Raw genomic sequence first — 22977 nt, forward strand, 5'->3', positions numbered from 1 at the left:
GTGACCTCATCAAGCCAACACCCCAGGAAAGCAGATAGCGAGATCATGCAGAAGAAAGCACCGCTCCCCTCCAGCTGCCCAGTGCTGGCTCCAGCACCTGGTATCTCTGCAGACTGCAGAGGGCTCAGAACACGTGGCTCTTGACTCCCACCCAGTGGTGATAGGTGGTAACCACGACCAAATAATACCAGGATGTGCAAAAACATAGCCATGCCCTCTAGCAGTATCAAAAATTATATTAAATCTCCAGAACTGAGAGAAAATGACAAGTACCCAGAAATCAGTCCCGAGGACACAGAAATATGTACTCTAAATGAGAGAGAATCCAACACAGCTATAATCAAAAATCTCAATGAGTTAAAAGAGAATGTAGAGAAAAAATTCAATGAGTTCAGGAGCTACTTCACAAGAGATTGAAACTATAAAGGAGAATCAATCAGAAATACTAGAGATAAAAGACACAATGGATGAGGTAAAACAAAATATGGATTCCCTGAACACTCGAGCGGACATCACAGAGGAGCAAATCAGCATAATCGAGGATAGACATGTTGAAATGATCCACATAGAGGAGAGAGAGCTAAGACTAAAACAAAAAGAAGAAAGTCTCCAAGAAACATCCAACTCAATTAGGAAATACAACATAAGAATTATAGGTATTCCAGAGAAAGAAGAGATGGAGAATGGAGCAGAAAGCTTGTTCAAAGAGATAATAGCAGAGAGCTTCCCAAACCTGGGGAAGAAGATGTGAAATCCATGTGGAAAGACACTACCAAATCTACCAAATCTCCTAAATATGTCAATGTAAAAAGACTTATGGCAAGGCATGTAGTAGTGAAACTGGCAAAAGTAAATGACAAAGAAAGAATACTAAGAGCAGAAAGGCAGAAAAAAATAACCTACAAAGGAACCCCTATCAGGCTTTCACTGGATTTCTCTGCAGAAACCTACAGGCTAGGAGAGACTAGAATGACATATTCAAATCTTTGAAGGACAAAAATTTTCAGCTGAGAATACTCTATCCAGCGAAAATATCCCTCAGATATGAGGGAGAAATAAAAATTTTCCCAGATAAACAAAAGCTAAGGGAGTTTGTAGCCACAAGACACCACCACCAGCCCCCCCGCCAAGAAATCCTCAAGAAGGCCCTCAGACCTGAAAAAAAAAAAAGGAGAAAGGGGTTACAAAGCACAGAGTAAGGAGATAAATAGGTAGACAGAATCAGAAAATTGCAGCTATACATCAGAACAGGTTAGCAAATACTCAAGTATAGCATTAAAGATAAAGGTAAGGTGGGGCCGGCCCGGTGGCACAGCGGTTAAGTTCACAAGTTCTGCTTCTCAGCTGCCCAGGGTTTGCAGGTTCGGATCCCGGGTGCAGAGATGGCACCACTTGGGAAAAAGCCATGCTGTGGTAGGCGTCCCACATATAATATAAGTAGAGGAAGATGGGCATGGATGTTAGCGCAGGGCCAGTCTTCCTCAGCAAAAAGAGGAGGATGGGCAGTAGTTGGCTCAGGGCTGATCTTCCTCAAACAGAAAAAAGATAAAGGGAAGGAAAACGCCAAAAGCAAAAATAATTTTGTCATTTTAACCACAAACACACAACACAAGATGGAATAAGATGTAAGAAAAAAAACTTAGGAGGGGAAGAGTAGAGGGACTGAATCAGTTTAGTCTAAGGAAATAAGAGGCCATCAGAAAATGGACTATTTTATCTCCAAGATTTTGAATACAAACCTCACAGTAACCACTAAACAAAAAAGCAGAACAGAGACACAAATAATAAATAAGGAGAAAACAAAGAAACACAACATAAAAAACTACATAATTCAATGGGTAGACTAAAACACACAGGACAAGAAACAAAGGAAAGGCAGGAGAACTGGAAAACGAGTGATAAAATGGCAGCATTAAGCCCTTGTATATTGATAATCACCCTAAACGTAAATGGATTGAATTCTCCAGTAAAAAGACACAGAGTGGCAAAATGGATTAAAGAACAAGACCCAACAGTATGCTTCCTCCAGGAACACATCTCAGCTCCAGTGACAAACAGAGGCTCAGACTGATGGGATGGAAGACAATACTCCAAGATAAAGGCAAACAAAAGAAAGCGGGTGACTCAATACTTATATCAGACAAAGTAGACTTCAAGAAAGGACAGGTAAAGAGAAACAAAGAGGGACAGTATATAATGATCAAAGGGACACTCCATCAAGAAGAAATAACGCTTATAAATATGCACCCAACACAGGAGCACCAAAGTTCATAAAGCAACTATTAACAAACCTAAAAGAAGATATTAATAATAACACAATAATAGTAGGGGACCTCAACACTCCACTCACGTCAATGGATAGATCACTCAGACAGAAAATCAACAAGGAAACAGTGGAATTAAATGAAATGCTAGACCAGTTGGACTTAATAGACATGTATAGAACATTCCATCCAAAAACAGCAGAATACACATTCTTCTCAAGTGTGCACAGAACATCCTCAAGGATAGACCATATGTTGGGAAACTAGGCAAGCCTGAATAAATTTAAGATTGAAATAATAACAAGCATCTTTACCAATCACAATGCTATGAAGCTAGCAATTAATTACAAGAAAGAAGCTTAAAAAGGGACAAAGACGTGGAAACTAAACAACATGCTATTAAACAACCAGTGGATCATTGAAGAAATTAAAGGAGAAATCAAAAAATATGTGGAGACAAATGAAAATGAAAACATACCGTACTAAGTAATATGGGATGCAGCAAAAGCCATATTAAGAGGGAAATTCATCGCAATACAGGCTCACTTTAACAAACAAGAAAAACCCCAAATAAGCATTCTCAAACTACACCTAACTGAATTAGAAAAAGAAGAACAGGGGCCGGCCCAGTGGCACAGTGGTTAGGTGCATACATTCCGCTTTGGCAGCCTGGGGTTCGCCGGTTCGGATCCCAGGTGCAGACATGGTACCACTTGGCAAGCCATGCTGTGGTAGGCGTCCCACATATAAAGTAGAGGAAGATAGGCGTGGATGTTAGCTCAGGGCCAGTCTTCCTCAGCAAAAAGAAGAGGATTGGCAGCAGACGTTAGCTCAGGGCTGATCTTCCTCAAAAAAAAAAAAAAAGAAGAAGAACAAAGCCCAAAGTCAGGAGAACAAGAGAAATAATAAAAATCAGAGCAGCAATAAATGCTATTGAAACAAAAAGGCAATAGAAAGGATCAATGAAACAAAGAGCTGGTTCTCTGAGAAGATAAACAAAACTGACAAACCCCTAGCCAGACTTACAAAGAAAAAAAAGAGAAAGCTTAGATAAATAAAATTAGAAATGAAAGAGGAGAAATAACAATGCACACCACAGAAATACAAAGGATTATAAGAGAATACCATGAAAAGCTACACGCCAACAAAATGAATAATCTAGAGGAAATGGATAAATTCTTAGACTCTTACAACCTCCCAAAGCTGAATCAAGAAGAAATAGATAATATGAATAGATTAATCACAAGTAAAGAGATTGAAACAGTAATCAAAAGCATCCCAAAGAATAAAAGCCCAGGACCGAACAGCTTCCCTGGGGAATTCTACCAATCTTTCAGAGAGGATTTAATACCTATCCTTCTCAAGCTATTCCAGAAAATCAGGGAAGATGGAACACTTCCTAACACATTCTATGAGGCCAACATCACTCTGATACCAAAGCCTGACAAGGACAACACAAAGAAGGAAAACTACGGGCCAATATCGCTGATGAACAAAGATGCAAAAATCCTCAACAAAATACTGGCAACCCAAATACAGCAATACATCAAAAGGATCAGACATCATGATCAAGTGGGATTCATACCAGGGACACAGGGATGGTTCAACATCTGCAAATCAATCAACGTGATACACCACATTAACAAACTGAGGAATAAAAACCACATGATCATCTTAATAGATGCAGAGAAAGCATTTGACAAGATCCAACAGCCATTTATGATAAAAATTCGTAAAATGGGGATAGAAGGAAATTGCCTCAACATAATAAAGGCCATTTATGACAAACCCACAGCCAACATGGTACTCAATGGGGAAAAACTGAACGCCATCCCTCTGAGAACAGGAAGCAGACAAGGATGTCCTCTATCACCACTCTTATTCAACATAGTACTGGAGGTTTTGGCCAGAGCAATTAGGCAAGAGAAAGGAATACAAGGAATCCAAATAGGGAGTGAAGAAGTGAAACTCTCACTGTTTGCAGATGACATGGTCTTATATATAGAAAACCCTAAAGAATCCATCAGAAAACTATTAGAAATAAGTAACAACTACAATAAAGTTGCAGGGTACAAAACCAACTTAGAAAAATCAGTTGCATTTCTATATTCTAATAACGGACTTACAGAAAGAGAACTCAAGCATACAATTCCATTTACAATTGCAACAAAAAGAATAAAATATCTAGGAGTAAATTTAACCAAGGAGGTGAAGGACTTACACAATAAAAACTATAAGACATTACTGAAAGAAATAGATGATGACATAAAGAGATGGAAAGAGATTCCACGCACATGGACTGGAAGAACAAACATAGTTAAAATGTCCATACTACCCAAAGCAACCTACAGATTCAATGCAATCCTAATCAGAATACCAATGACATTCTTCACGGAAATAGAACAAAGAAGCCTAAAATTCATATGGGGCAACCAAAGTCCCGAACTGCTAAAGCAATTCTGAGAAAAAAAGAACAAAGCTGGAGGCATCAGAATCCCTGACTTCAAAATGTACCATAAAGCCATAGTGATCAAAACAGCCATGGTACTGGTACAAAACAGGCACACACATCAATGGAACAGAACTGAAAGCCCAGAAATAAAACCGCACATCTATGGACAGATAACCTTTGACAAAGGGGCCGAGAAATACAATGGAGAAAAGATAGTCTCTTCAATAAATGGTGTTGGGAAAATCAGACAGCCACATGCAAAAGAATGAAGACAGACCATTATCTCACACCATACACAAAAATAAACTCAAAATGGATCAAAGATTTGAAAATAAGTCCTAAAACCATAAAACTCCTGGAAGATAATATACGTAGTACACTCTTTGACTTCGAACTTAAAAGGATTTTTTCGAACACCATGTCTTCTCAGACAAGCGAAATAAAAGAAAAAATAAACAAGTGGGACTTCATTAGACTAAAGAGCTTTTCTGCAAGGCAAAAGAAACTAGGATCAAAACAAAAAGACAACCCACCAATTGAGAGAAAATATTTGCAAATCATATATCCGACATGGGGTTAATCTCCACAATATGTAAGGAACTCACACAACTGAACAACACAAAAACAAACAGCCCGATCAAAAAATGGGCAGAGGATATGAACAGACATTTTTCCAAAGAAGATATACAGATGGCCAAGAAACACATGAAAAGATGTTCAATATCACTAATAATCAGGGAAATGAAAATCGAAACTACACTAAGATACTACCTTACACCTGTCAAAATAGCTATAATCACTAAGACTAAAAATAACAAATGTTGGAGAGGGTGTGGAGAGAAGGGAACCCTTGTACACTGCTGGTGGGAATGCAAACTGATTCAGCCACTATGGAAAACAGAATGGAGATTCCTCAAAAAACTAAAAATAGAAATACCATATGACCCAGCTATCCCACTACTGGGTATTTATCCAAAGAACTTGAAATCAACAATCCAAAGTACTATATGTACCCCTATGTTCATTGCAGCACTATTCACAACAGCCAAGACATGGAAACAATCCAAGTTCCCATCGATCGATGACTGGATAAAGAAGATGTGGTATATACACACTCACACACACACATACACACATATATATATACACCCACACATGCACACACAATGGAATACTACTCAGCCACAAAAAAAGACAAATCATCCCATTTGCAACAACATGGATGGACCTGGAGGGAATTAGGCTAAGAAAATAAGCCAGACTGAGAAAGACAAACACCAGATGACTTCACTCATATGTGGAATATAAAGAAACACATGGACTAAAAACAGTTTAGTGGTTACCAGGGGAAGGAGGGTGGGGGGAGGGCAGAGGGGGTGAAGGGGAGCACATAAGTGGTGACGGACAAGAAATAACATTCAAGTGAAATTTCACAATGATGTAAACTACTATGAACTCAATAAAAAAAAAAGTTTGGGTTCACCAAGGTTCCTTAGCATCCAGCACAATGTGTGGCCCATGGTGAATGCTCACTAATATATGCTCAATGAATTAAGTACCCACTGAACTATTTACCAGGCAAAACAACTATTGCTCTTCAATGATCAACAGTCTATAGTATCAATGTCCAATAGAACTTTCTGTGATGATGGATCTATTCTATATCTGCACTGTCCAATAGGGCAGCCACTAGCCAAGTGTGGCTACTGAGCACGTGAAAAGTGGTTAGTACAACACAGGCACTGAATTTTTAATTTTATTTAATTTTAACTAATTAAGATGTAAAGAGCCACACAGGGCTAGTGACTACAGTACTGAACAGCACAGGTCCATATAGCCTTTTCTCTGTCTTTTCGACTGTTGTGCATTGTTCTTGCACTCTGCACAGTTTACATCTTGTCTAAGGAGCAGTCCTAGACAATAAACCCTAGGCTTCTTTTTGTCTCCACAAGGTAGCTTGCACAGATTAGAAACTTAATAAATGTCTGAAGACTTGATATCCGAATTGTGTAGGAAACGTTTTTTCCTCCCTGAAAAGCAATCAATTAACTGCAATTATTTTCAACTATAAAATGAGCTCCTCCTCCACACTGAAATTTCCTTGCGCTTTCTCGTTCTCCAGACTTGTGTGGAGCTGCAGCATAAACCTCCTGCAAAGCTAAGCCCCTCCTACCGGCAGGGGACCCCTTACTTGCTACAAACAAGGGTCCAGAGAAGCACAGTCGGCGAGGAGCCTCTTGAGACTGACTAATCATGCGGTGTACATAATCCACACTACTCCCTCAAGGGGAGTCCTGCAGACTCAGCTCCAAATTGTCTCCCCAACAAGATAGTTCCCAGGTAACCACTCTCTCCACTCCTACCCAGCCCTTTTCTCCTCCTTCAGGCACGAGAAGCCCCACCTCCTCCCCTAAAAGGACTTCGTAACGATACACACTGGGAATACGGCCTCCTCTGAACATCTGGTGTCATTCAAAAGGCCCGGGACCCACCGAGGGGGAGGAAACAAGAGAGGTCTTTGTCAGAAAGAACCAGAGAGTTGGAGTAGTCAGACAGAACCTGGGCAAGCGTCGCGGCCCAGGAGGCGAGACGGGCCCAGAAGCCCTTCAAAGCGCGCTTGTTCCTAGTCAGGCACCGTGACAGGCAGCGAACAGGAGGCAGACGGGGCAGAGGGCAGGCAGAGCGCCCAGGGACGACCCGTGCCCCGGCCCCGACGGCGGCCCACACCTCGCCCCGGCCCAGCTCACCTTCTCCGGCCAGGTCCGATCGCCCTCCAGGTAGCGGTGCTTCGGCAGCGGCGGCGGAGGAAAAGTCGCGCCCGGGCGCGCCTGCAGCCAGGCCTTGGCCTCCTCGTCGTCCTCGTCGTCAGTACTCTCCCGAGGCTGACTCTCGTAGTCCGCGTCCAGCTCCCGTCCCTCCTCTTCCTCCGCCTCCTCCACGACTGACACTTCGTCCTGGTCCAAGTTCCCCGCCTCCTCCTCCGCCGCCGCCGCCGCCGCCGCCTCCTCCTCCTCCTCCAGCTCGCCGGGCCACGGCAGGTCCTCAGGCTCCATATTGGTGTCTGGCTCTAGGAGGCTGAGGAGGAGGAGGAGAGAGGAGGGGGGCAGGCGGGGCGGGGCAGAGAGCCGACTGGCGGTTGTGGCCGCGCGCAGGCGCAAAGACCGCCTCGCGCCCCGCGCCTAGCCGCGCGGACTGGGCGGGGCGCGTAGTGAGCGCGCGCGTTGCTAAGGACGCCCCGCGGGGACGGGCGCGAAGGCGGAGGTGGAGGGCTGGAGACGGGAGAAGCCACCGCCTCGCGCCCCGTCACGGGCTGGGCTCTTGTTCACAGTACTGTAAGGTCACAATAAACCCAGACTGGGCTCCTCTCGGGGGAGGGGAGAATTTAGTCCTCGGCATGGGGGGCCAAAACTAAATTTTGCCGGTGCACCGAGGGGAGATCAGACCCTAGGACGAACCATGATAACCAAACTTGAAATTATAAATGTTTAAAGATTGAGTGGCCTACTGTGTGACAGACTGTATGGTGGGCACTTGACCCTAGCAGTGGAAAAGCATCAGAAAGATGAGAGTTTGATTCTTGGCGTCACCAGTTAGAGCGGTGTAACTGAGGCTCCGTAAAATGAGGATAATTGGCCGTCACGTAGGATGCTTGTGAATGCTATTTTACTTATTTATTTATTTTATTTGGTAAGAATCTTCAAAAATGCTATTTTTGGTACTCCTCTCAAAAAGAATTTAAAGAGAAAAAGAGGCATTCTCCCCATTTTACCATAGATGTCCAGAAAATCAGAATACCATGAGGGCTTTTTTTTAAAAAAAATTTTATCTTTCCTTTTTCTCCCCAAAGCCCCCCCTGGTACATAGTTGTGTATTTTTAGTTGTGAATCCTTCCAGTTGTGTCATGTGGGACGCCGCCTCACCAGGACCTGATGAGCAGTGCCATGTACGCGCCCAGGATTGGAACTGGCAAGCCCTGGGCCACCAAAGTGGAGTGTGGGAAATTAACCACTCGGCCACCGCGGGGCCGGCTCCACCATGAGGGCTTTAAGACTTTGGTGATAGTACTGAGAGGAGCCCAAGGTAGCTTGGATACCTACCGAAGACCACAGGGTCTGTCAGGCAAGAGCAGAAGCAGTTTTAGAGTCTAGTAGAGGAATTAGTGTTCCAGAAATTAAACAACCCGGGAAAAACTGCAGCCATGATCAGATGAGGCCAGTGTGACTGTGGGAGAGGTTGTCCACTCCTGGAGTGGCAACAGTGCCCAGCACCCATCACATGACAGCTAGCTGGGCTTCTTGGGGAAGTCATGTATGACAGACTGAAAACTCCCAGAAATATCTGGAGGCAGGGGTGACATTCATCTGGTGTGGACAGGTACAGCTATAATATTTAACAGTTGTTAAAATATTGAGATACTTCTACATTCATTGGTAATTAGCCAGTGCCCCAAGTACACTTTCCCCCTCTACCCCATTATCCTTCACTGTCCCAGACTTACCTCCCTGGGATCCAAAGACTAAAGGGTTAATGCCTGTTACAGCTTGAGCCTCTGGTTTGATTGGTCGAGGCCCTTGCCATTCCAATTGTTAAACATTTTTAATATCATCACTACAAAGAGGGAGAAGAGGCACTGTTTGAAGAAGGGGCACTGTTTGAAGAAGGAACAGAACCAATGAACTGGCAAATTACTATTAACTTGAATTTAACTGAAGCCAGAGGCTGGTGAAGTTTTTAGTTTGTAAAAGCATTACGAATATCCAGCTTGCCAGGGCTGTGCTAAGGGAAACCCAGAGAAAGAGTCTCTGATGACCCTTGAGCCAAAACATTCTAAACATGTGGACCAGCGTGGCAGTGGCAAGAGTCATCAAACTGGGGCCCCTGCCTGTGAAAGATGAAATTCAGGGGGTCACTTGGAACTGCAGGGTCAGCTGGCTTTCTCCCACCAAAAGATTCTTTTTTTTCAAAACCAAGCCTTTGAAGTTTCAGGTCTTTCTTTTAAAATGGGAAAAAAGTGTGCATAGGCAGATTACCCCAGAACGTCTGGTTACAGCACAGCCAATCAAGTTACATCCCTCTTTAACTACCTTTCAGCCCTGAGGCTATGCCTTGTCACACTGGCAGCTCTGGGTCAGCCCCAAGTCTCCAATGGCATTTACTCAACAAATATTTATTGACCAGTTATTAAATGCTAGTCACTTTGCCAGATGCTAAAGCAACAGAGGTTGATTGACACTTTCCAGCCTTCAGAAGATTTACAGTCTATGGGGAGATATAGGTAGATTTGCCCTTTAGAAATCAATGTCCAGGGGGCCAGCCCAGTGGTGTAATGGTTAAGACCTCATGCTCTGCTTTGGTGGCCGGGGTTTGAGGGTTCAGATCCCACACACGGACCTACCCGCTGCTCATCAAGCCATGCTGTGGTGGCATCCCACATTCAAAAAAAAAAAGAGGAAGATTGGCATAGATGTTAGCTCAGGGACAATCTCTCTCAAGCAAAAAGAGGAAGATTGGCAACAGATGTTAGTTCAGCTCCAATCTTCCTCACCAAAAAAAAAAAAACAAGAAGAAATCAATGTCCAGTCTTGTTTGCATTTGATTTCTAAAAGTCACCCTGGAGGCAATGATGGGAATACTTTTCATGAAGCCAGTGATAAAATTATGAATTAAGGAACTTCAGTAATCCTTGTAATAGAGTTAACTGTACTGTACACTTAAAAATTTGCTGAGAGGGTAGATTTAATGTTATGTGTTTTTTACCACAATTTTTTTAAAGGTCATTTTAATTGCTGTTGCTCTCTATAGTGTATGAGCCAAAGCTGGGACTGGTCAATATGGCAGAGCCATTATTCTCATTGATCCTCCTGCTACGATTACATACAATGACTTTCTTCAAAGATGACTCTTAATGAAGGTACAGAGTTAGATATAAGTGAGGAAGTAATTAGATCTTCTATCAGCTGGTGGCAGGCTTATCCCAGTGTCTACGACTGAAATGTTTAAGCCTGTTCAGCAGCTTCCACATTCCGAGTGGACAGTCTGAAAGACAAACTGATGTCACTTGAGTCTAAGCCTTCCAGAGAACAAACTGGAATCATCCTTCAACCACATCATCCTTTAAAGAAATTGTTGTATCCCTGAGTTACACCAATATGTGCTGATATTTTTTCACCCATTCTTCTTAGAAACAAAACCACGTGGTAATGCAGAGGAGGGCGCTGGTACAGAAAAGGAGATCAGTAAGGCAGTTACAACAGTACTTCAGATGATGACTGTCAGAACACAGATAGTGGCCTGGAGATAGACAGGAGAAGACGGATGCAAAAGCTACACAGGTGGTGATATCAACAGGACCTGGTGACTGGGTATGGGGAAGAAAGATAGAAAGGAAAGAATATGATAAATCCCAGCTTTTGTCTGGGCAACCAAGCTGATGATGGAAGTATAGATGTGGGAACATGTGGGCCTGAAGGGAAAGGTCATGAATTCAATTCTGAGCATATTGAGTTTTAGGTGCCTGAGAGATATCCAGGTAAGGATGTTCAGGTAGCAGTTGTGTATACAGATCTGGGACTCAGGGAAGAGGGAGGTGTGGGTGGCTGAATGAGCATATAGATATTAGCAGAAGTCATAACTCAGTGTGCTACAGATGGCACCCTAAATAATACACACATTCCAAAAGAGGAAGAGAGGAACACAGACTGAGAAGAAACTTCCAACGCAATAGGAAAAGAACACAAAAAGAGTGGTATTATAGAATAGGGAAAACCAAATAGTTTCAAGGTGGCAGAAGTCAACAGCATCAAATGCAGCAGAAAGATAAGGAATAAAAAGTGTCTACTGAATTTGGCATTAAGAAATTATTGGTAACTTGCACAGGAATTATTTTGATGGAATGGTGAGAGCAAACTCCAGATGCAACAGTTGAGAAGCGATTGGGAGTGAGGAAGATGAGACATTGAGTATAGAAAGGAGGAGTTTGGCCATGAAAGAAAAGGAAAGTGATAAGGTAGTATAGCGAGAGCAGGGAAGGAACCATCGGCGTTTTTGTTGTTGTTAATGTAGAAAACACTTGAGTATATTAGTATGCTGAGAAGATTGTCCCAAAGAAAGGAAATACATTGAAGCTAGAAAATAAAAAAGGAGAAAACTGATGAAAGCAAAGAGGATGATGGGTGATTCAGCTGGAGGGATTACCTTCAGACAGAAGTTTGTGGCTTTCTCATCGAGGAGAGAAAAGATATGTGCCAATAAAGATCCTTTACTTAGGTGAGTGGGGCAAGAAGTTGATTGAATTCGTGTTTCCTGGGTTTTATTCATGTTAAAGTGTGATCCCTAGACCACCTTCATCAGAATTACCTGAGGTATATATTTTATGAAGAATTCCAGCTCCCATCACCCAGAGAATAAGATTCAGGAAGTCTGGGTTGGTGCCTAGGAATCTGATCTTTAAACCACCCCCAAGTAATGCTGACACACAGTAGTGGTTGAGAATGAACTCCCTTCTTTTCTCTGTAAAATATCAAGGACAATACAGTGCTTTCCCACCCGTTACAGAAAGTCACCCCTCTCCCTGCCACCCAGCAGCAAGGGCATGGATGTGTGACCTAGATTCACACATTTGGATGCTCCCATCTGTGACTTTGACTCTTAAGGGGTAAAGCAGAATAATTCAGAACTTTACTACTTACCTGAGAGCTTGTTAGAAATGCAGACTCTCAGACCCCACGCAGACCTATGAAATCTGCATTTTAACAAGATCCCCAGATGATTCATAGGCACATTAAAGTTTGAAAAGCACTGCCTTCTAACATACTCATAGCGGTGGAATTGACAGTTCCGCAGTAGCAACAGCCAGTGGAGCAAGCAGAGATAATCTTGCCAACTGGTTCTTTTGGCATGATCTTAGTCATGGCTTGCTCCCCGGCCTTCCTTGGTTCTTGCCTTTCTTGGTCAGCTATTCATACTTAATGCTGTGTAACAAAAAATCACAAATTCTCAGTGGCCTATAATAAAAAGCAGTGTCTCTTGCTTATGCACCAGCGGGTTGCCTGGGGATATCTGTTTCAGGCTGCAGCATATGAGTTGATTGGGGTGACTTTGAGACTTTCATTATTCTGGGACCAGTAGGTTACCTGAAGAATTCTCCTTGCATAATGGAGATAGAAAGCTTTCAGAGGTGAACGGAAATACAAATGCCTCTTAAGGCCGTAAGCACACTGTCACTTCCTCCCACACTTCCTTGGCCAAAGCAAATCACATGGGCCAATCTAACATCATATTTCTCCCATGGAGGTTGATGGAGGAGATGGAATAAATATTTAGTGGATGATAAGCCTAATATATAGTACCGTCCCTTTTCCAAACCTGGGTTCCAGCTTTCCCACTGGTTCTAGGAGCCCTACAATATCCTTCTAATAGCTTTCTTTACTACTGAAGCCAGCCAGTGTCAGCTTCTGTTGCCTAAAACCAAAAACCCTCACTGATCCACAGAGGAAGTCTAAGCCAAAGTGGGGAGAAGGTGAAGCTCTGAGATGCAGCTGTCAGACTTGGAGAACAAGCATTCAGAGACTAAGTACACAAAACATTAGAGTTTAAAAAGTCCATGGTGAGGGGCTGGCCCCGTGGCCGAGCGGTTAAGTTCGCGCGCTCCGCTTCAGGTGGCCCAGTGTTTCGTTAGTTCGAATCCTGGGCGCCGACATGGCACTGCTCATCAGACCACGCTGAGGCGGCGTCCCACATGCCACAACTAGAAGAACCCACAACGAAGAATACACAACTATGTACCGGGGGGCTTTGGGGAGAAAAAGAAAAAAATAAAATATTAAAAAAAAAAAAAAGTCCATGGTGAAACTACAAGAGAGACTTCCTGAAACATGTCTCCCCATGTGGTCACTAAAAACCCTAGGATAGAGACAGAAGCTGAATTAGAGAGAAGGTGGATCAGATGCCACATTCTCCCTTCACACCATTCAGATAAGGGACAATGAGGCCCATATGGACATCAAAGGACAGGAGGGAAGGGAAGACTAAGGTTTTTTGAGTGCCAGGCACTATGATGGGTATTTTACAATCATTGCCTCCTCTAATCTTCACAACAACTCACCACAGCATTTTACAGATGAGGGAATCAAGGCTCAGGTAAGTTAAATAATTTGCCCAATATTATACAGCCAGTAAGAGGGGGTGCAATGTGGCTTCAAGCCCAGTCTGACTGCACAGTCTATGCTCCTTCCTGTTGAACCATACAGAATAGAAGCTTCCAGTGGGGCAGTAGGAGCAGGCACAACCCAAGTCCTAGCCCTATTGTAAGTGGAACATGGGAAACTGTCAACCTCCCCTGCAGAGGCTGCAAGGACAGCTGTGTCCCCAGGAGCAAGCTGGGTGTCAGTTAAGGGTGGGATGAGGTGAGAGGCTGTGGGGGCAGAGAAGATTGCCTACAGTTGCAGGACAGGTTTGGAAGAAGGAGGTCAGCAGTGGGGGATGAGCCAAAGAAGACTTGCAGAAATATGCAGATGAAAGCCTGGCAGCAAGAGGAAATAGAAGGAGCTTACATTTTTGGATGTGGCTGAAAATGAAGAAACTCAAAGTATGAAACTAGTTTCCATCATAGACCATTCCCTCCAGGGGAACAAGAATGATCTAGTTAAATCATTAATCTGAGCATTTTATACCTCTATTTAAAACCCCACAAGGACTTTCAACCTCACTGAGAATGAAATCCAAAGTCCTAACCACGGCCTACAAGAGCCTACAAGATCTGCCTCCTACCCAGATACTTCCAGATCTAAACTCCTGCCCATCCCTCTTGCTTTCCCCACTCCAGCCACGCTGCCCTCCTCACTGTTCCACAACATGCAAAGCCCACTCCCACCTCAGGGCCCTTGCTCCTGCTGTTCCCACTGCCTGGAACTCACTTCCACAGAGTCTCTGCTCACTTTATCAACAAGGCTTTCTCTGATAAGCCAATACACCCATGCCTTACCAATGCTTTATTTTTCTTCTTAGCACTTACCACCACCCAACATTTATTTGTTTGTTTATTGTCTGTCTCCCCCCACTAGGATGCAAGCTCCATGAGAGAAGCGATTTTGGCTCTTTTGTGTATCACTGCATGCCTGTGCCTAAAACAATGTCTAGCATATAAGGAGGTACTTGGTAAACATTGTTGAATGAAATGAATGCAGATTGAATTGAACTGGCTGGTCAAAAGATTCTGAATAGAACTTCAGAATAAATTCGGTTTCACTGGAGCTGATAAAGATGTCTGCCTACTGGGGAACCTTTAATTTCCTTTCCCAGCTGGCTCCTGGGGGCATTAGGTGGGCAGAAAGTGAAATGTATCGCCAGGTACTTGAGTGGGTGGAGGAGAAGCTGATTATAATGTGCAGTTGACTCCTGGTGGCAAACTCTCTCTTAGGATGAGTCATATCCACTGATGGCTAAGTTTATCCATTAATAGCTTCATTTTTATAATGCCTTATAATTATAAAAAGAAATTATAAAATATGTAGCATATGTAGAGAGAAATTTTGTTTTATATTTGTATGCATGTGTCTCTCTGTGCATGTATATATGAAATAAATTCAGTATGTGATAAACCAATACAGACAACATACAATATGCCATAAGTTTCTATTCCTATGAGTACAAAATTACAGTCTCAAGTCACTGATCCCCTAGAGGGTTGCTACCATATTATTCGTTCACAACTGGATGCTCTTGTCAGCAACTGGGTCCTTAACAGCAGTGGTAACCAGATCAGATTTAGTGAAGGGAGTCCATGTTATTGAGTTCATACATAGTATCCATCTCTGCCACTAGGACCACTTTGTTCAGGTACCCATATGAGCATGCTCTAGAGCATATTCCACACATCTGCTACCCAGTTCCATAGAACTTTGCTGTTTCTCCACTGGGTTCCATGAGCTATATTTTCTCTCCCCCAATATTAATTGGAGTCTCACTGCCTTTTACCTTATCTTGGCCTGATGATCAATTCCAAATACCCCATATTTCTTGAAGGGCCTTTTGCTTGGGACACACTCTCAGGTACCAATTTCTGTTCCGCTTGGTATTCCTAGGTTATAAGCAATAGAAATGACTCTGGTCAACTTAATTCAAAAAGAAATTTATTGGAAAGATACAGTCTAGCTCACATACTAGGTGAATCAGGACTACCCAATCAACTCACAGAATTGTGAAAGGTAATAAATTGTTGCTTTAAACCATTAAATTTTGAGGTGGTTTGTTACACAGCATCAGATAACCAAAACATCCACCTTAGATACAATAGTAAAAGATACAAGGAAAATTAAAATGTATAGTTCTAAATAGATGTATAATTACATATGTATAATTACATATGCATATGCATAATGTGAGGAGAAATAAGATGACACCTAGAGTTCTTATTTCTGCAACTGGACACAAGTTACAGAACACCACTATAATACTATAACGTCTCTTTCATGTTCCCTTTCAGCCTGCATCTCAGCCAGCTGGGCTTTTTTATCCTTAGGGTGGCCCAAACCAAACCACCATTTCTGAGGGGTCCTACCTATATAGGGTTGCTTCTGTTAACTTTCCAGATATGTCATTCTTAGGAAGAGTTCCAGAGGATCACTTGTGTTCCGGACATACCCTTCTCTCACTCAATTTTATAGCAGTGATCCTATTTCCCTTTGATAATAATATTTCCCTTTGATAATCCCCAGCCAAATAGAAACCTCCTTTTTTGCCTGTTAATCCGTGTGCATAAGTAGCATTAAATGGCCAGGTGACAGTTCCAACTTTCAGTTCAGTGGAACCTTTGTTTTGTCCAATGGTGGAAACATTAATTCCTTGGGTACTAAGATCTCTAAACCAATAGAGCAAAAAATTGAAGGAACAAGAAGCAAGCATTTTGCAAGTAGGTCAGATGACTTATTGAAAGTAACATTACCACTTTCATCCCTTTGTTCTCAGATCCATGTATTCTGAGTATAGGAGAAAGAGCACTGTATATTAGTTACCAGTTCAAAGCATGTACAGTACCCACTCCCTGCCCTGGCTTTCCCAATTGTTTCTCAGCTGGTTCAGTAACTGAGTCTTAATTGGCCACTTAACTATTCTATCAGCTCAGCTGTTTCTGCGTGATAAGGTACATGACAAGACCGCCAATTTCTGTATGTACTGGCCCATTGCCCTAATCTGTCTTAGCCAGAAACAATGTTGTGCAGAATACCATGACCAGGAATAAAGTATCCAGTAATTTCAAAGACGGTGTTCATAGCAGAAGCATGATGAGTAAGAAAGACAAATTCATATTTAGGATAAATGTCTGTTATAGTATGGGCAATACACTGGCAGGGATCCAATAAAATAAATCTGCCACAAGGTGGCTGGCTGGTCTGCTCAGGTTATGTTACCATATTAGGTGCTCACCACTGGTTTTTTCTTTCTTTCTCCAGCTTTATTGAGATATAATTGACATATAACATTGTATGAGTTTAAGGTATATGACATGATGATTTGATACATGTATATATTTTTAAATGATTACCACAATAAGGTTAGTTAACACAGCCACCACTTTACATAATTACCATTTTTGTGTTTATAGATAGATAGATATAGATGTAGAAGTATAACATTTTCTTCATCCACTCATCCATCAATGGACACCTAGGTTGTTTCCATGTCTTGACTATTGTGACTAATACTGCAATAAAAATGGGGGTACAGATATCTCTTTATAATACAGTCATGTTACTTAACGAGTATGCATCATTAGGAGATTTCATTGTGTGAACATCATAGAGTGTACTTACACAACCTAGTTGGTGTAGCCTACTACCCACCTAGGCTATATAGTACTAATCTTTTTTATTAATTTATTTTTATTGAGGTAACATAGATTTATAACATTGTATAGGTTTCAGGTGTACAACATTATGATTTGACATCTATATATACCACAGTGTGCTCACCACGAAACATGTAGTTTCCATTTGTCACTACATAATTGACCCCCTTTACTCATTTCACCCTCTCCCAACTCTCCTTCCCTTCTGGTAACCATCAATCTGTTGTCAGCTTCTTTGAGTTTGTTTTTGTTTTGTTTTGTTTGTTCAATTGTTTTGTTTGTTTTTTATCTTCCACATATGAGTGAAATCATATGGCATTTGTCTTTCTCCTTCTGATTTATTTCACTTAGCAAAATACCCTCAAGGTTCACTCATGTTGTCACAAATGTCAAGATTTCATCTTTTTACAGCTGAATAGTATTCCATTGTGTATATATACCACATCTTCTTTATCTGATCATCCATTGATGGGCACTGAAGTTGTTTTCAAGTCTTGGCTATTGTGAATAATACTGCAACAAACATCGGGGTGCATATATCTTTTCAAATTAGTGTTTTCATATTCTTCAGATAAATACCCAGAAGTGAAATACCTGGATCATATGGCAGCTCTATTCTTAATTTTTTGAGAAATTTCCATACTGTTTTCCATAATGGCTGCACCAATTTACATTCCCACCAATAAGGTATGTGGGTTCCCTTTTCTCCACATCCTCTCCAACACTTGTTATTTCCGTCTTTTTGATAATAGTCATTCTAATGGGTATGAGGTAATATCTCATTGTGGTTTTGATTTGGATTTCCTTAATAATTAGTGATGTTGAACATCTTTTCATGTGCCTGTTGGCTATCTATATATCTTCTTTGGAAAAATGTCTGCTCAGATCCTCTGCCCAGTTTTTAATTGGATTGTTTGTTTTGTTGTTGAGTTTTATAAGTTCTTTACAGATTTTGGATATTAACTCTGTATTGGACATATGATTTGCAAATATCTTCTCCTATTCAGTAGGTTGTCTTTTCATTTTATTGATGGTTTCCTTTGCTGTGCAGAAGCTTTTCAGTTTGATGTAGTCCCATTTGTTTATTTTTGATTTTGTTTCCCCGGCCTGAGGAGAAACATCCAAAAAGACATTGCTAAGACTGATGTCAAAGAGCATACTACCTATGGTTCTTTTAGGAGTTTTCTGGTTTCAGGTCTTACATTCAAGTCTTTAATCCATTTTGAGTTAATTTTTGTGTATGGTGCAAGATAGTGGTCCAGGTTCATTTTTCGCATATGGCTGTCCAGCTTTCCCAACACCATTTACTACAGAGACTTTCATTTTTCCGTTGTATGTTCTTGGCTCCTTTGTAGAAAATTAGCTGTCCATAAATGTGTGAGTTTACTTCTGGGCTCTGCATTCTGTTCCATTGATCCGTGTCTGTTTTTCTGCTAGTACTATACTGTTTGGGTTACTATAGCTTTGTAGTATAGTTTGAAATCAGGACGTGTGATACCTCTGGCTTTGTCCATTTTTCTCAGGATTGCATTAGCTATTCAAGGTCTTTTTAACATGCAAATTTTAGGATTTCTTGTTCTGTTTCTGTGAAAAATGCCGTTGGGATTTTAATAGGGATTTCATTGAATCTGTAGATTGCTTTAGGTAATATGGACATTTTAACAATGTTAATTCTTCCAATCCATGAGCATGGAATACCTTTCCATTTCTTTGTGTCTTCTTCAGTTTATTTGAGTAATGTCTTATAGTTTTCAGTGTACAGGTTCTTTCACCTCCTTGGTTAAATTTATTCCTAAGTATTTTATTCTTTTTGTTGCAATTGTAAGTGGGATTGTTTTTTAATTTTTCTTTCTGATAATTCATTGTTAATGTATAGAAATTCAATAGATTTTTTTTTTTGAGGAACATCAGCCCTGAGCTAACATCTGTTGCTAATCCTCCTCTTTTTGCTGAGGAAGACTGGCCCTGAGCTAACATCCGTGCCCATCTTCCTCTAGTTTATATGTGGGATGCCTACCACAGGATGGCATGCCAAGCGGTATCATTTCCCCACCCAGGATCTGAACCAGCGAACCCCGGGCCACTGAAGCGGAATATGCGCACTTAACCACTGCGCCACTGGGCAGGCCCCCATCAATAGATTTTTGTACATTGCTTTGTACCCTGCAACTTTATTGTGTTCATTTATTATTTCTAATAGGTTTTTTGGTGGAGTCTTTAGGGTTTTCTATACATAAAATCATGTTATCTGCAAATAGTCACAACTCTACTTCTTCCTTTCTAATTTGGATGGCTTTTATTTCTTTTTCTTGCATAATTTCTCTGGTTAGGATGTCCAGTACTATGTTGAATAAAAGTGGCAAGAGTGGGCACCCTTGTCTGGTCCCTGTTCTTAGAGGGAAAGCTTTCAGTTTTTCACTGTTGAGTATGATGTTAGCTGTGGGTTTGTCATATATGGACTTTACTATGTTGAGGTACATTCCTTCTACACCCATTTTTTTTTTGAGAGTTTTTATCATAAATAGATGTTGAATCTTATCAAATGCTTTTTCTGCATCTATTGAGATGATCGTATAACTTGTATCCTTTAATTTGTTAATGTGGTGTATCACATTGATTGATTTGCAGATGTTAAACCATCCTTGAATCTCTGGAATAAATCCCATTTGATCATGGTGCATGATCCTTTTAATGTATTGTTGTATTCAGTTTGCTAATATTTTGTTGAGAATCTTTGCATCTATGTTCATCAGAGATATTGGCCTGTAATTTTCTTTTTTTGCGTTGTCCTTGTCTGGTTTTGGTATCAGAGTAATGCAGACCTCGTAAAATGAATTAGGAAGTGTTCCCTCCTCTTCAATATTTTGGAAGAGTTTGAGAAGGATAGGTATTAAATATTCTTTGAATGTTTGGTAGAATTAACTAGTGAAGCTGTATGGTCCTGGACTTTTGTTTTTTGGGAAGTTTTTGATTACCGTTTCAATCTCCTTCCTAGTGATCAGTCTATTCAGACTTTCTTTATGGTTCATTTGGAAGGTTATATGATTCTAAGAATTTTTCTGTTTCTTCTAGATTTTCTAATTTGTTGGTGTATAACTGTTGTAGTAATCTCTTACGATCCTCTGTATTTCTTTGGTATCCATTGTAACTTCTCTTTTGTTTCTGATTTTATTTATGTGAGACTTTTCTCTTTTTTTCTTAGTGAGTCTAGCTAAGGGTTTGTCAATTTTGTCTCTTTTTTCAAAGAACAAGCTCTTAGTTTCATTGATCTTTTCTATTGTCTTTTTTTTTTTTTTTTTTTTTTTTTTGCTGAGAAAGATTCATCGTGAGCTAACATCCATTGCCAACTTTCCTCTTTTTTGGCTTGAGGAAGATTCATCCTGAGCTAACATCTGTGCCAATCTTCGTCTATTTTGTATGTGGGTTGCTGCCACAGCGTGGCTGCCAACGAGTTGTTTAGGTCCAATACCTGGGAATACCTGATCCTAGGCCACCAAAGCAGAGTATGCCAAACTTAACCACTAAACCATGGGGCTGGCCCCTCTATTGTCTTTTTAGTCACTTACAAGGTACTAATCTTATGGGACCATTGTTGTATATGCAGTCCATCATTGACTGAAATATCATTATGCAGTACATGACTACAGTAATTTCATTTCCTTCGGGTATATACCCAGAAGTGGGATTGCTGGATCATATGGTTGTTCTATTTTTAATTTTTTGAGGAACCTCTATACCATTTTCCACAATGGTGTACCAGTTCATATTCTCATCAACAGTGGACAAGCATTCCCTTTTCTCAAGAACTTAGCCAGCCCTTGTTATCTGACCGTTGGTTTTTGCTGCTGGACACTCAAAACTGGTGAAAGCTAGGTTGGCCTTGATGGTGAAGGCCCATAATGCTGAGCCAATGATTAGCCTCTAGTCCTGCTGTCATGGCCAATTAGTTCATGAACTCATTGTGCAACATGGGTACAGAGGATGACTGACATTCAGAGTAGATTATCTTGTCTTCCCAATTATTGAAAGCCTCATCCTCTGTGGAGATCTTCTGGTGAGCATTCATATGGCACAAATATCCTCACGTTCTGAGACCATACCTCTTTCCCAGACCTCCTTGTCCCCAGCCTTCCAGTTCTGTTCCTCTTAAGTCTCTTGTCTGTCTGGCCAGACAGTTAATCACTGCTTATTAATTGACATACAATCATACTTCTCCTTCTAGACAAAGAGGAAACAGAATGTACCAATATAAGTTCTCCCCATCAGGCAAATTTCCCTTCATCACTGGTCCTTAAGGGCCATGCTGCGTGGAACTGTAATGCTGCTGTGTTTGTTACTAGCTACTGACAGTATGTCGTCTGGTGCCAGCTATAAACTAGCTGGGGATTTTCCTCTTCAGTCAATTGGTCATAAAATATTCCCCAACAGGCCAAAGGCACTGGCTGAGGGATAGTTGGATGTGCTATGGAAATAGAGAACTATGTGAACTAACTTGAAATACATTTAAAAAAATGAATTGATAGGTACATAGAGGAATGGACAGAAGATAATGCACAATAAAACAAATATGACAAGATGTTAATTGTAGAATCTAGGTGGTTGGTATATGGATGCTCACTGTACAAGTCTTTCAATTTTTCTGTATGTTTGAAAGTTTTTGCAAAATGTTTAAAAACAATAGGTTCACTGGGAATCTTGACCCTTATTCATTCAACTGAATTGTGCCTCCCACAGCTGTTAGAGCCAATTTTGTACATATTTCTCCCGCTTGATGATGAAGTGCTGCTAGGTAGACCCTACTTCAGGGCATGGTAGGTTGAATGACACCCAGTTCATTATGATAATTTGGCTCTCATGGTCATTGGCTGTACTACAGTCAGGTATTTAATCTATCAGCCTCCAGCAAGCTATAGTCTCAAAGGGAAAATAGTGATTTTCCCAGTAGGATTTTGTTTTGCCCCCAAATCCTAAGGGGCTACACTATGATTCCTCTGTCTAGACTTTTTACAAGTTTTAAATAACATCTCAATCTACCGCAAACACTCTAAGCGCCATTGTAGGCTTTGGGTCATAAGTGAGGATGCCAGATCAGCTTAGACAAGCTGAAAGTTTCTCTTATTTTTGACTTGACTCAAATCAAGTAACCCTTCTTGGTTACTTACTCAATGGATTGGGGTACAAGTTACTTAGTAAATGTGGTATATGTTGCCTCAAAAATCCAGAATGATCTGCTATATATTATACCTTTTTCCTAAAGGTAGGGATGCAAGGTGGTCTTTATCTTGCAACTTATTTTTCATTATAAAAGTGACATCTTGACATTCCCCAGGCCGCTGGGTACCCAGACACTTCCTTGAAGTGACACCTTGGAATTTTGTGGGATTTCCCAGCCACTCTCTAGTATGCATATGTCTTAT

The 22977-nt window shown here is 41.2% G+C and overlaps 1 protein-coding gene across 6 annotated transcripts in view; it reads right to left on the reverse strand.

Moving 5' to 3' along the window:
* The window catches only part of ALMS1 (ALMS1 centrosome and basal body associated protein), a 244752-nt gene extending 236983 nt beyond the window's left edge, over positions 1 to 7769 (reverse strand). For all 6 annotated transcript variants that reach the window (XR_006888598.1, XR_006888599.1, XM_046660995.1 and 3 more), the window contains exon 1: positions 7464 to 7769. Coding sequence is in view for 4 of the 6 variants with exons in the window: in XM_046660995.1 (XP_046516951.1) it covers positions 7464 to 7769 (306 nt within the window). In the remaining 2 variants the exon portion in view is untranslated. The remainder of the gene's footprint in view (positions 1 to 7463) is intronic.
* Between the last annotated feature and the right edge of the window lie 15208 nt (positions 7770 to 22977).

Source organism: Equus quagga, chromosome 5 (genome assembly GCF_021613505.1).
Source record: "Equus quagga isolate Etosha38 chromosome 5, UCLA_HA_Equagga_1.0, whole genome shotgun sequence".
Lineage (NCBI taxonomy): Eukaryota > Metazoa > Chordata > Mammalia > Perissodactyla > Equidae > Equus > Equus quagga.